Below are 14,028 nucleotides of genomic sequence, written 5' to 3' on the forward strand. Positions count from 1 at the left end.
GGATTTCTGTGGGGAAAAAGGGGATTTTTGTGGGTAAATTGGGGTTTTTGTGAGGTAAAATGTGATTTTTGAGGGGAAAATTGGGGTTTTTTTGGGGAAAATGGGGATTATGGGGGAGAAAATGGGATTTTTTGGGGGGTTTTTGTGGGAAAAGGGGCGGTTTTTGTGAGGATAATGGGGATTTCGTGAGGAAAATGGGGATTATGAGGGAGAAAATGGGGATTTTTGTGGGGAAAATGGGGATTTTGTGAGGGAAAATGGGGATTTTTGGGGGGAAAATGGGGATTTTCGAGGGGAAAATGGGGATTTTTTGAGGGGAAATTTGGGATTTTTGTGGAGAAAATGGGGATTTTGTGAGGGGAAAATGTGGATTTTTGTGGGGAAAATGGGGATTTTTGTGGGGAAATTGGGGTTTTTGTGGGGAAAATCAGGATTTTGTGAGGAAAATCGGGGGTTTTGTGAAGAAAATGGGGGTTTTGTGAGGGCAAAAGGGGATTATGTGGGGAAAATGGGGATTTTGTGAGGAAAATGGGGATTTTTGTGGGGAAAATTGGGAATTTTAGGAGAAAATTGGGATTTTTGTGGGGAAAATGGGGATTATGGGGGAGAAAATGGGGATTTTGGGGGGGTTTTTGTGGGAAAATAGGTTTTTTTGTGAGGACAACGGGGGGTTTTGTGTAGAAAATGGGGATTTTGTGAGGAAAAAGGGGATTTTGTGGGGAAATTGGGATTTTTGTGAGGAAATATAGGGGTTTTGTGAGGGGAAAATGTGGATTTTGTGAGGGGAAATAGGGATTTTTGGGGGGGAAATGGGGATTTTTGGGGGAGAAAATGGGGGTTTTGTGGGGAAATTGGGATTTTTTTGGGGGAAAATTGGGGGTTTTGAGGGGAAAATTGGGTTTTTTGAGGGGAAAAATGTGATTTTTGAGGGGAAAATTGGGGGTTTTGTGGAGAAAATGGGGATTTTGGGCGAGAAAATGAGGCTTTTTGTGGGGAAAATGAAGATTTTTCTGGGGAAATTGGGGGTTTTGTGAGGGCAAAAGGGGATTTTTGTGGGGAAAATGGGGATTTTTGAGGGGAAAATTGGGGTTTTTGTAGGTAAAATTGGGTTTTTGAGGGGAAAATTGGGGTTTTTGTGGGGAAAATCGGGATTTTTGGGGAGAAAATGGGGGTTTTGTGAGGGGAAAAGGGGGAATTTGTGGGGAAAATGGGGATTTTGTGAGGGGAAAATGGGGGGTTTGTGAGGGGAAAATGGGTATTTTTGGGGGAAATTGGGGGTTTTTGTGGGGAAATTGGGATTTTTGTGGGAAAAATGGGGATTTTTGTGGGGGAAATGGGGATTTTGTTGGAAAAATGGGGATTTTGAGGGAGAAAATGGGGATTTTTGAGGTGAAATCGGGGTTTTTGTGAAGAAAATGGGGGTTTTGTGAGGGGAAAATGGGGATTTTTGTGGGGAAATTTGGGGTTTTTGAGGGGAAAATTGGGATTTTGTAGGGAAAATGGGATTTTTATGGGGGTTTTTGTGGGAAAAGGGGCGGTTTTTGTGAGGCTAACGGGGATTTTGTGAAGAAAATGGGGATTTTTGTGGGGAAAATGGGGGTTTTGTGAGGGGAAATTGGGGTTTTTGAGGGGAAATTTGGGATTTTTGTGGGGAAATTGGGGTTTTTGTGGGCAAATTGGGGATATTTGGGGGGAAATTGGGTTTTTTGTGGGGAAAATTGGGTTTTTTGAGGGGAAATTGGGGTTTTTGTGGGTAAAATGGGATTTTTGGGGGGGTTTTGTGAGGGGAGAATGGGGGTTTTGTGAGGGGAAAAGGCGATTTTTGTGGGGAAAATGAGGATTTTTGAGGGAAAAATTGGGGTTTTGTGAAGAAAATGGGGGTTTTGTGAGGGGAAAATGGGGATTTTTGTGGCAAAAATGGGGATTTTTGTGGGGATAATGGGGGTTTTGTGAGGGGAGGATGGGGGTTTTGTGAGGGGAAAAGGGATTTTGTGAGGGAACATCGGGAATTTTGGGGGGCAAATGGGCATTTTGTGAGGGGAAAAGGGGATTTTTGTGGGAAAATGGGGATTTTTGGGGGAGAAAATGGGAATTTTCTGGGGAAAATGGGGTTTTGTGAGGGGAAAATTTGGATTTTGTGAGGGGAAAAGGGGATTTTTGTGGGGAAAAATGGGGATTTTGTGAGGGGAGAAGGGGATTTTGGGGGGGGAAAGGCGATTTTTGTTGGGAAATTGGGATTTTTGTGGGGAAAATGGGGGTTTTTGTGGGGAAAAGGGGGTTTTGTGAGGGAAAATCGGGATTTTTGTGGGGAAAATGGGGTTTTGTGGGGAAAATGGGGATTTTTGGGGGGAAAATCTGGATTTTTGAGGGGAAATGGGGATTTTGAGGGAGAAAATGGGGATTTTTGAGGTGAAATCGGGGTTTTTGAGGGGAAAATTGGGGGTTTTTGTGGGGAAATTGGGGGTTTTGAGGGGAAAATTGGGATTTTTGTGGGGAAAATTGGGGTTTTTGTGGGGAAATTGGGGTTTTTGAGGGGAAAATGGGATTTTTGGGGGGTTTTTGTAAGGGTAACACGGGTTTTTGTGAAGAAAATGGGGGGTTTGTGAGGGGAAAATGTGATTTTTTGTGGGGAAATTGGGGATTTTGGGGGGGAAATGGGGATTTTTTGGGGGAAAATGGGGGTTTTGGGGGAGAAAATCGGGATTTTTGTGGGGAAAATGGGGGTTTGTGAGAGAAAATCGGGATTTTTGTGAAGAAAATGGGGATTTTGTGGGGAAAATGGGGATTTTGTGAGGTAAATGGGGGTTTGTGAGGGCAAATTGGGATTTTTGTGGAGAAAATGGGGCTTTTTGGGGGGAAAACGGGATTTTCTGAGGGGAATAGTGGATTTTTGTAAAAAATGGGGATTTTTGGGGGAGAAAATGGGGATTTTGTGGGGAAAATGGGGGTTTTGTGAGGGAAAATCGGGATTTTTGTGAAGAAAATGGGGATTTTGGGGGAGAAAATGGGGATTTTTGTGGTAAAAATGGGGATTTTTGTGAGGGAAACTAGGGGTTTTGTGAGGGGAAAAGGGGTTTTTGTGAGGAAAACGGGGGTTTTGTGAGGGAAAATCGGGATTTTTAGGGAAAAATGGGGATTTTTGTGGGGAAATGGGGGTTTTGTGAGGGGAAAATGGAGATATTGTGAGGGGAAAAGGGGATTTTTGTGGGGAAAATGGGGATTTTGTGGGGAAATTGGGTTTTTTTGTGGGGAAATTGGGGGTTTTGTGGGGAAATTGGGGGTATTTGTGGGGAAAATGGGGATTTTGAGGGGAAAATGGGGATTTTTTGGGGTTTTTTTGTGAGGATAACAGGGGTTTTGGTGAAGAAAATGGGGATTTTGTTAGGGGAAAATAGGAATTTTGTGGGGAAAATGGGGATTTTTGTGGGAAAAATGTGGATTTTTGGGGACAAAATGGGGATTTTTGTGGGGAAATTGGAGATTTTGTGGGGAAAATGGGGTTTTTGAGGGGAAATTTGGGGGTTTTGAGGGGAAAATTGGGATTTTTGAGGGGAAAATGGGGATTTTTGTGGGGAAAATGGGGATTTTTGTGGGGAAAATTGGGGTTTTTGTGGGAAAATTTGGGGTTTTTGTGGGGAAATTGGGTTTTTTTGTGGGGAAATTGGGGGTTTTGTGGGGAAACTTGGGGTTTTTGTGGGAAAAATGGGGATTTTGGGTGAGAAAATGAGGCTTTTTGTGGGGAAAATGGGGATTTTTGTGGGGAAAATGGGGATTTTGTGAGGGGAAAATGGGGATTTTTGTGGGAAAAATGGGGGTTTTGAGGGGAAAATTGGGGTTTTTGTGGGGAAAATTGGGATTTTTGGAGAGAAAATGGGGATTTTTGTGGGGAAAATCAGGATTTTTGGGGAGAAAATGGGGAATTTGTGAGGGGAAATTGAGATTTTTTGGGGAAAAAATTGGGATTTTGTGGGGAAAATGGGGATTTTGTGAGGGAAAATTGGGATTTTTAGGGAGGAAATGGGGATTTTCTGGGGAAAATGGGGGTTTGTGAGGGGAAAAGGGGGTTTTGTGGGGAAAATCGGGATTTTTGTGGGGAAATTGGGATTTTTGGGGAGAAAATGGGGATTTTTGTGAGGGGAAATTGGGCGTTTTGAGGGGAAATTGGGGATTTCAGAGGAGAAAATGGGTTTTTTCTGGGGAAAATGGGATTTTTGGGGGGTTTTTGTGGGAAAAGGGTGTTTTTTGTGAGGATAACGGGGGTTTTGTGAGGAAAATGGGGATTTTCTGAGGGGAAAATCGGGATTTTTGTGGGTAAATGGGGATTTGTGAGGGAAAATCGGGATTTTGTAAGAGGAAAAGGGGTTTTGTGAGGGGAAAATGGGGATTTTTGTGGGGAAAATTGGGTCTTTATTGGGAAAATGGGGATTTTTATGGGGCAAATGGGGATTTTTCTAGAAAAAATGGGATTTTTGTATTTAAAAAGGGGTTTTTATGGGGAAAATGGGGATTTTTTGGGGGAAAATGGGATTTTATTGGGAAAATGGAGATTTTTGTAGGAAAAATGGGAGTTTTGGGTAGAAAATGGGAATTTTTCTAGGAAAAATGGGATTTTTGGGTGAAAAAGGGGGATTTTATGGGGAAAACAGGGATTTCTGGGGGGAAAATGGGGATTTTTAGGAAAAATTGGAGATTTTGGACTAAAATGGGGATTTGTTTCGGGATAATCGGGATTTTTGTGAAAAAAAAAGAGATTTTATTTTAAAAAAATGGGATTTTTATGGGAAAATGAGGATTTTTATGTGGAAAATCAGATTTTTTTGGGAAAAAAAAGGCGTTTTTTGGGGAAAAAAAGGCGTTTTTTGGGGCGAAAAAAATGGAATTTTTTTTGGTGAAAAAAGGGGATTTTAGAGGGCGAAATGGGGGTTTTTTAAACTCCCCGAAATCGCCCAAAACGCCCCAAAATTGCCGAAATCCACAGCTCGGAGCCGGCGCCGCCCATGGAGCCGAGAGCCGCCCCCGGCCCCGCCCCCCCCGAGGTAACCCCGGCGGTGGGGGAGGGGCGGGACCCCAAATTGGGGGGGGGGAGGGGCGGGGGGGGGAGGGGGAACCCCCAAAATCCGCCCAAAAATCGGGGGGGGGGGTGTGTCAGAAATTGGGGGTTTTAACCCAAAAAATTGGGGTTTTGTCACGTAAAATTGGGATTTTAACCCAAAAATTGGGCTTTTTAACCCAAATATTCGCTTAAAAATGGGGGTTTTAATCCAAAAATTGGGGTTTCAACCCAAAAATTGGGGTGTTTAACCCAAAAATTGGGGTTTTGTCACTTAAAATTGGGGGTTTTAAACCGAAATATTCACCTAAAATTGGGGTTTTAACCCAAAAATTTGGGGTTTTGGCCAAAAAATTGGGCTTTTGTCACTTAAAATGGGTTTTTTTAACCCAAATATTCACTTAAAATTGGGGGTTTTAACCCAAAAATTTGCTTAAAATTGGGGTTTTTAACCCAAATATTGGCTTAAAATTGGGGGGTTTAACCCAAAAATTTGGGGTTTTGGCCCTTAAAATTGGGGGTTTAACTCAAAAAATTTGGGGATTTGGCCATAAAACAAAAATTGGGGTTTTAACCCAAAAATTGGGGTTTTGTCACTTAAAATTGGGGGTTTTAACCCAAATATTTGCCTAAAATTGGGGGTTTTAACCCAAAAATTTGCTTAAAATTGGGGTTTTTAACCCAAATATTGGCTTAAAAATGGGGGTTTTAACCCAAAAATTTGGGGTTTTTATCACTTAAAATTGGGGTTTTAACCGAAAATTTGGGGTTTTGTCACTTAAAATTGGGTTTTTAACCCAAATTTGGTTTAATTTCCCAAAATTTGGTTTATTTCCCCAAAATTTGTGTTTATACCCCCAAACATTCGGGTTTTTCTCCCAAGATTTGGGGTTTCACCCCCAAATTAGTTTAATTTCCCCAAAATTTTTGTTTATCCCCCCAAAATTTGCTTTATTTCCCCAAAAACTGGGTGTATCTCACCAAAATTGGAGTTTATTTCCCCAAAAACTTGGTTTAATTCTCCCAAAATTTAATTTATTTCCCAAAAAATTCAGTTTAATTCCCCCAAAAATTTGGGTTTATCTCCCCTAAAATTCACTTTATTGCCCCCAAAAAAATTCAGATTTCCCCCAAAAATTTGGTTTATTTCCCTAAAAATTTGGTTAATTTCGCGAAAATTTGGGTTTATTTCCCCAAAAACTTCGTTTAATTCCCTCAAAATTCAATTTATTTCCCCAAAATATTGGTTTAATTCCCCAGAAATTTTGGTTCAATTCCCCTAAAAATTCACTTTATTTCCCCAAAAAAATTGGGGATTTCCCCCAAAAATTCGGTTTATTTCCCCAAAAATTCGCTTTATTTCCCCCAAAAATTGGGTTTATCTCCCAAAAATTTGCTTTATTTCTCCAAAAACTTGGTTTAATTCCCCCAGAATATAATTTATTCCCCCAAAATTTAATTTATTTCCCCAAAAATTTGGTTTAATTCCTCAAAAATTCACTTTATTCCCCCAAAAATTTGGATTTATCTCCCCAAAAATTTGGTTTATCTCCCCAAATTTTGCTTTATTTCCCCAAAAATTCGGTTTAATTCCCCCAAAAATTTCCTTTAATTCCCAAAAAAATTCACTATATTTCCCCAAAAATTCACTTTATTCCCCCAAAAATTTGGGTTTATTTCCCCAAAAATTCGCTTTATTGCCCCAAAAAACTTTGGGATTTCCCCCAAAAATTCGCTTTATTGCCCCAAAAATTTGGTTTAATTCCCCCAAAATTAAATTTATTGCCCCAAAAATTGACTTTATTTTCCCAAAAAAATTTGGGAATTCCCCCAAAATTTGGTTTATTTCCCCAAAAACTCTGTTTACTTCCCCCAAAATTTAATTTTTTTCCCTAAAAATTTGGTTTAATTCCCCCAAAATTTAATTTATTTTCGCAAAATTTGGGTTTACTTCCCCCAAAATTTAATTTATTTCCCAAAATATTTGGGTTTATTTCCCCAAACTTTGGGATTTCCCCCCAAACCCATCCCCCCCCCCTCCCCCCCCCCCGCGCGTTTTTCCCGATTTTTGTGGTTTTTTCCCCAAATCCGGGGTCTCTCTCTGCGCTCTCAGCGGAACCTCCGGAGCCCCGACGGACCCCCCAAAACCCCCAAACCCACTTGGGGGGCAGGACCGGCGCCCCACGGCTCCACTTGGGGGGCAGAGACGGAGACCCCAAATCTGTGGGGCAGAAACGGCCCCAAAAATCCACTTGTGGGGCAGAAAATGGAGACCCCAAAATTCAACTCAGGACCCCAAAATCTGTGGGGCAGAAAATGGAGACCCCAAAATTCAACTTGTGGGGCTGGAAATGAACTCAGGACCCCAAAAATCTGTGGGGCAGAAAATGGAGACCCCAAAAATTCAACTTATGGGGCTGGAACGGACTCAGCACCCCAAAATCTGTGGGGCAGAAACGGCCCCAAAATTCAACTCAGGAACCCCAAAATGTGTGGGGCAGAAACGGCCCCAAAATCCACTTGTGGGGCAGAGATGGACTCAGGACCCCAAATGTGTGGGGCAGGAACCCCAAAACTTCACTTGGGGGGCAGAGACGGAGACCCCAAATGTGTGGGGCAGAAACGGCCCCAAAATTCAACTTGTGGGGCAGAAATGGACTTGGAACCCCAAAAATCTGTGGGGCAGGAACCCCAAAAACTTCACTTATGGGGCAGAGACGGAGACCCCAAAATCTGTGGGGCAGAAACGGCCCCAAAATTCAACTCGGGAACCCCAAAATGTGTGGGGCAGAAACGGCCCCAAAAATCCACTTGTGGGGCAGAAACGGAGACCCCAAAATTTCACTTGGGGGGCAGAGACGGACTCAGGACCCCAAAATCTGTGGGGCAGGAACCCCAAAAATTCAACTTGTGGGGCAGAAATGGACTCAGGACCCCAAAATCTGGGGGGCAGAAACGGCCCCAAAATTCAACTCAGGAACCCCCAAATCTGTGGGGCAGAAACGGCCCCAAAATTCAACTTGTGGGGCAGAAACGGACTCAGAACCCCAAAATGTGTGGGGCAGAAACCCTAAAATCTATGGGGCAGGAATGGCCCCAAAACTTCACTTATGGGGCAGAAAACAAAGACCCCAAAAATCCACTTATGGGGCTGAAAATGGACTCGGAACCCCCAAAATGTGTGGGGCAGAAACGGCCCCAAAATTCAACTTATGGGGCAGAAACGTCCCCAAAATTCAACTTGTGGGGCTGAAATGGACTCAGAACCCCAAAATCTGTGGGGTAGAAAATGGAGACCCCCAAATCTGTGGGGCAGAAACGTCCCCAAAATTCAACTTGTGGGGCAGAAATGGACTCGGGACCCCAAAATCTGTGGGGCAGGAACCCCAAAAATCCACTTGTTGGGCAGAGATGGACTCGGGACCCCAAAATGTGTGGGGCAGAAAATGGAGACCCCAAAAATTCAACTTGTGGGGCAGAAAATGGAGACCCCAAAAATTCAGCTTGTGGGGCAGAAACGGACTCAGAACCCCAAAACTTCACTTGTGGGGCAGGAACCCCCAAATCTATGGGGCAGAGATGGAGACCCCAAAATCTGTGGGGCAGAAAATGGAGACCCCAAAAATCCACTTGTGGGGCAGAAAATGGAGACCCCAAAAATCCACTTGTGGGGCTGGAAATGGACTTTGAGACCCCAAAATTCAACTTGTGGGCCTGAGATGGACTCAGAACCCCAAAATCTGTGGGGCAGAAACGGCCCCAAAATTCAACTTGTGGGGCAGAAATGGACTCAGGACCCCAAAATGTGTGGGGCAGAGACGGAGACCCCAAAATGTGTGGGGCAGAAACCCCAAAACTTCACTTATGGGGCAGAGATGGAGACCTCGAAATTTCAACTTGTGGGGCTGAAAACAGAGACCCCAAAACTTCACTTGTGGGGCAGAAAATGGAGACCCCAAAAATTCAACTTGTGGGGCAGAAATGGACTCGGAACCCCAAAATGTGTGGGGCAGGAACCCCAGAAACTTCACTTATGGGGCAGAAATGGACTTGGAACCCCCAAATCTGTGGGGCAGAAAATGGAGACCCCAAAATCTGTGGGGCAGGAAATGGAGACCCCAAAATTCAACTTGTGGGGCAGAAACGGACTCGGAACCCCAAAATGTGTGGGGCAGAAACGGCCCCAAAATTCAACTTGTGGGGCAGAAATGGACTCAGGACCCCAAAAATCTGTGGGGCAGAAACGGCCCAAAATTCAACTTGTGGGGCAGAAACGGACTCGGAACCCCAAAAATCTGGGGGGCAGGAACCCCAAAATCTGTGGGGCTGAAATGGCCCCAAAATTCAACTTGTGGGGCAGAAATGGACTCAGCACCCCAAAATCTGTGGGGCTGAAATGGACTCGGGACCCCAAAATCTGTGGGGCAGGAACCCCAAAAATCCACTTGGGGGGCTGAAAACGGACTCAGAACCTCAAAACTTCACTTGTGGGGCTGAAAAGGGAGACCCCAAAATCTGTGGGGCTGAAAACGGAGACCCCAGAACTTCAACTTGTGGGGCTGAAAATGGACTTTGAGACCCCAAAAATCCAACTTGTGGGGCAGAGCTGGAGACGCCAAAATCTGTGGGGCAGGAACCCCAAAAATCCACTTGTGGGGCTGAAAATGGAGACCCCAAAATCTGTGGGGCAGAAAATGAGGACCCCAAAAACTTCACATGTGGGGCAGAGATGGAGACCCCAAAATCTGTGGGGCTGAAAATGAAGACCCCAAAATCTGTGGGGCAGGAACCCCAAAATTCAACTAGTGGGGCAGAAAATGGACTTTGAGACCCCAAAACTTCAACTTGTGGGGCAGAAACGGACTCAGCACCCGAAAATCTGTGGGGCAGAAAATGGAGACCCCAAAATCTGTGGGGCAGAGAGCGACACCCCCAAAATCCGTGGGGCAGGACATGGAGACCCCAAAAACTTCACTTATGGGGCTGGAAATGTACCTGGAACCCCCAAAACTCAACTTGTGGGGCAGGAACCCCAAAATTTGTGGGGCAGAAAATGGAGACCCCAAAAATTCAACTTATGGGGCTGGAATGGACTTTGAGACGTCAAAAATTCAACATGTGGGGCAGAAATCGCCCCAAAATTCCACTTGTGGGGCAGAAAATCAACTTCAAGACCCCAAAATTTCGGTTTTTTGGGGTGAAAATGAACCCGGAGCCTGAAATTCCATTTTGGGGTAAAAAGCCGCAACTTCAAAGGCCCCAAAATTCCCATTTTTTGGGGTGAAAAAAACGGACTCGGAGACCCAAAAATTCAATTTTTTGGACTAAAAAAAATTAACTCAAAGACCCCAAAATTTAGATTTTTTGGGGTGAAAAAAACGGACTTGGAGACCCAAAAATTTCATATTTTGGGGTGAAAAGAAAGGGAATCGGCGACCCCAAAAATTCCGTTTTTTGGGGTGAAAAAACCGGACTCAGAGACCCAAAAATTCCATTTTTTGGGGTGAAAAACATGGACTTTGGAACCCCCAAAATTTCACTTTTCTGGTTGAAAAAAAATGGACTCGGAGACCCAAAATTTCCATTTTTTGGGGCAAAAATGTGGACTTTGGAACCCCCAAAATTTCCATTTTTTGGGGTGAAAAACGTGGACTTTGGAACCCCCAAAATTTCACTTTTCGGAGCAAAACAAGAAATGGACTCAGAGACTCCAAAATTTCCATTTTTTGGGGTAAAAAGCATGGACTTTGGAACCACCAAAATTTCACTTTTTGGGATTAAAAAAACGGACTCAGAGACCCAAAAATTCCATTTTTTGGGGTGAAAAAAACGGACTTTGGAACCCCAAAATTTCCATTTTTTGGGGTGAAAAATGTGGACTCGGAGCCCCCAAAATTTCCCTTTTTTGGGGTGAAAACGGACCCGGACCCCGAAATTCCATTTTGGGGTAAAAATCCCCGAATTTGGGACGTTTTTTTTGGGGTGAAAAACGGAAATTCCGCCAAAAAAAAGGAAAAGTGGGCGGGGCCTGAGGGGGAAAATGGGCGGGGCCTGAGGGGAGGGGCGGAGCTCGAGGCCACGCCCCCTCGCTGACGTCATCCCTTTTGGCCCCGCCCCCTCTTGGCCCCGCCCCCTCTCTCACAGGCCACGCCCCGCGGCGTCAAGAGGAAGATCGCGCTGCTCTGTGAGTGGGCGGGGCTTGCATAATTAATGAGCTCCCGTAATTAATTACCTCGGGGGCGGGGGAGGGGCTGGGGATGCAAATTAGGGGGAAAATGGGCGGGGCTTGGTGAAAAAAGCTAAAAAATGGGTTTAATATGCAAATTATACACAAATTAGGTGTGTGTTTTATATGTAAATGAGGTGGGTGTGGCCTAAAAAGGTGTAGTTTAATATGCAATAATTAATAATTAATTAGAAATAAGTCAAAGTGCAGCGCGGTTAAAATATGTAAATGAGCAGTGCGGTTAAAAGGGGGTGTAGTTATGCAAATTAGGGGTTGGTTTAGGTGTTAATTAAATAGTAATTAGGGTAATTAAGTGGTAAATGTATGGTTTATGCAAATTAGGGGTTGGTTTAGTTGTAATTAAATGGCCATTAGGGTAATTAAATGGTAAATGTATGGTTTATGCAAATTAGGAGTTGGTTTAGGTGTTAATTAAATGGCCATTAGGGTAATTAAATGATAAATTAATGGTTTATGCAAATTAGGAGTTAGTTTAGGTGCTAAATAAATAGCCATTAGGGTAATTAAAGAGTAAATTTATGGTTTATGCAAATTAGGAGTTGGTTTAGGTGTTAATTAAATAGCCTTAAGGGTAATTAAATAATAAATTTATGGTTTATGCAAATTAGGAGTTGGTTTGGGTGTTAATTAAATAGCAATTAGGGCAATTAAATGGTAAATTAATGGTTTATGCAAATTAGGGGTTGGTTTAGGTGTAATTAAATAGCCATTAGGGTAATTAAATGGGAAATTTATGGTTTATGCAAATTAGGGGTGAAGAGGCAGGGTTGGTTTAGGTGTTAATTAAATGACAATTTACGTAATTAAATGCTAAATTATTTACTAGAAATTATTTCATATTAATATAAATATCAATATTAAATTACTAAACCATTTAAATTAATTAATATTATGTTTTGAACATCAAATTATTTAAATTAAGGACTATTTGCTAAGATATTAACTACTAAATTAATTCAATTATTTAATTGTTTAAATATTACTAAATAATTGAATATCTTAATTTTTTTAAGTTCTTTTATTTAATTGGTTAATTTTGGATGGTAATGATGGAATTACCAATGCAAATGAGCTAATTAGCACAATTAACAAGCAGCCAGGGGTGGGGCCAGGTTAAGAGCTATGCAAATGAGCTAATTAGCATAACCAATCAGAAACTAGGGGTTTTACTGATGAGTTAACCACTATGCGAATGAGCTAATTAGCATAACCAATCAGCAACCAGAGGTAGCTCTGATGGGTTAACCACTATGCAAATGAGCTAATTATCATACCCAATCAGGCTGGGGCAGGCTGTAGGTGGGTGGGGATGAGTTCGTGTCTATGCAAATGAGCTAATTATCATACCCAATCAGCAGCCAGGGCCGGTGCGGAGGCGGACGGGGGCGGGATGAGTTAATGTCTATGCAAATGAGCTAATTATCATACCCAATCAGCAGCCAGGGCCGGTGTGGAGGCGGACGGGGGCGGGGATGAGTCAACAGTTATGCAAATGAGCTAATTAGCATGCCCAAACAGGCAGGGGCGGGCTGTAGCTGGGTGGGGATGAGTTCCTGTCTATGCAAATGAGCTAATTATCATACCCAATCAGCAGCCAGGGCCGGTGTGGAGGCGGACGGGGGCGGGATGAGTTATCGGCTATGCAAATGAGCTAATTAACATACCCAATCAGGCAGGGGCGGGCTGTAGGTGGGTGGGGATGAGTTAGTGACTATGCAAATGAGCTAATTAGCATGCCCAATCAGCAGCCAGGGCCGGTGTGGAGGCGGACGGGGGCGGGATGAGCTAAGGGATATGCAAATGAGCTAATTTACATACCCAATCAGGCAGGGGCGGGCTGTAGGTGGGTGGGGATGAGTTCCTGTCTATGCAAATGAGCTAATTAGCATACCCAATCAGCTAGGGGCAGGCTGTAGGTGGGTGGGGATGAGTTCCTGTCTATGCAAATGAGCTAATTATCCTGCCCAATCAGCAGCCAGGGCCGGTGCGGAGGCGGACGGGGGCGGGATGAGTTCCTGTCTATGCAAATGAGCTAATTAGCATGCTCAATCAGCAGCCAGGGCCGGTTTGGAGGCGGACGGGGGCTGGGGTGAATTAAGGTCTATGCAAATGAGCTAATTACCATACCCAATCAAGCAGGGGAGGGCTGTAGGTAAGTGGGGATGAGCTAATGAATATGCAAATGAGCTAATTATCATGCCCAATCAGCAGCCAGGGCCGGTTTGGAGGCGGACGGGGGCGGGGATAAGTTCCTGTCTATGCAAATGAGCTAATTAGCATACCCAAACAGGCAGGGGTTGGCTGTAGGTGGGTGGGGATGAGCTAAGGAATATGCAAATGAGCTAATTAACATACCCAAACAGGCAGAGGTGGGCTGTAGGTGGGTGGGGATGAGTTAAGAGCTATGCAAATGAGCTAATTAGCATACCCAATCAGGCAGGGGTGGGCTGTAGGTGGGCGGGGATGAGTTCCTGGATATGCAAATGAGCTAATTATCATGCCCAATCAGCAGCCAGGGCCGGTGTGGAGGCGGACGGGGGCGGGATGAGTTAATTAATATGCAAATGAGCTAATTATCATGCCCAATCAGCAGCCAGGGCCGGTGTGGAGGCGGACGGGGGCGGGATGAGTTAGTGACTATGCAAATGAGCTAATTAGCATACCCAATCAGCAGCCAGGGCCGGTGTGGAGGCGGACGGGGGCGGGATGAGTTAATGTCTATGCAAATGAG

General features: G+C 44.0%; 1 protein-coding gene across 1 annotated transcript in view; it reads left to right on the plus strand.

Annotated features, from left to right (window-relative positions):
* Positions 1-14,028, plus strand: part of ACIN1 (apoptotic chromatin condensation inducer 1) — a 51,889-nt gene that overhangs the window by 19,022 nt on the left and 18,839 nt on the right. The window contains 3 exon segments of the mRNA XM_072921304.1: positions 4,979-5,036; positions 7,164-7,389; positions 11,195-11,234. Coding sequence (XP_072777405.1) covers positions 4,979-5,036; positions 7,164-7,389; positions 11,195-11,234 — 324 coding nt within the window.

Source organism: Taeniopygia guttata, chromosome 36, assembly GCF_048771995.1.
Source record: "Taeniopygia guttata chromosome 36, bTaeGut7.mat, whole genome shotgun sequence".
In the NCBI taxonomy this organism is placed as follows: Eukaryota; Metazoa; Chordata; class Aves; order Passeriformes; family Estrildidae; genus Taeniopygia; species Taeniopygia guttata.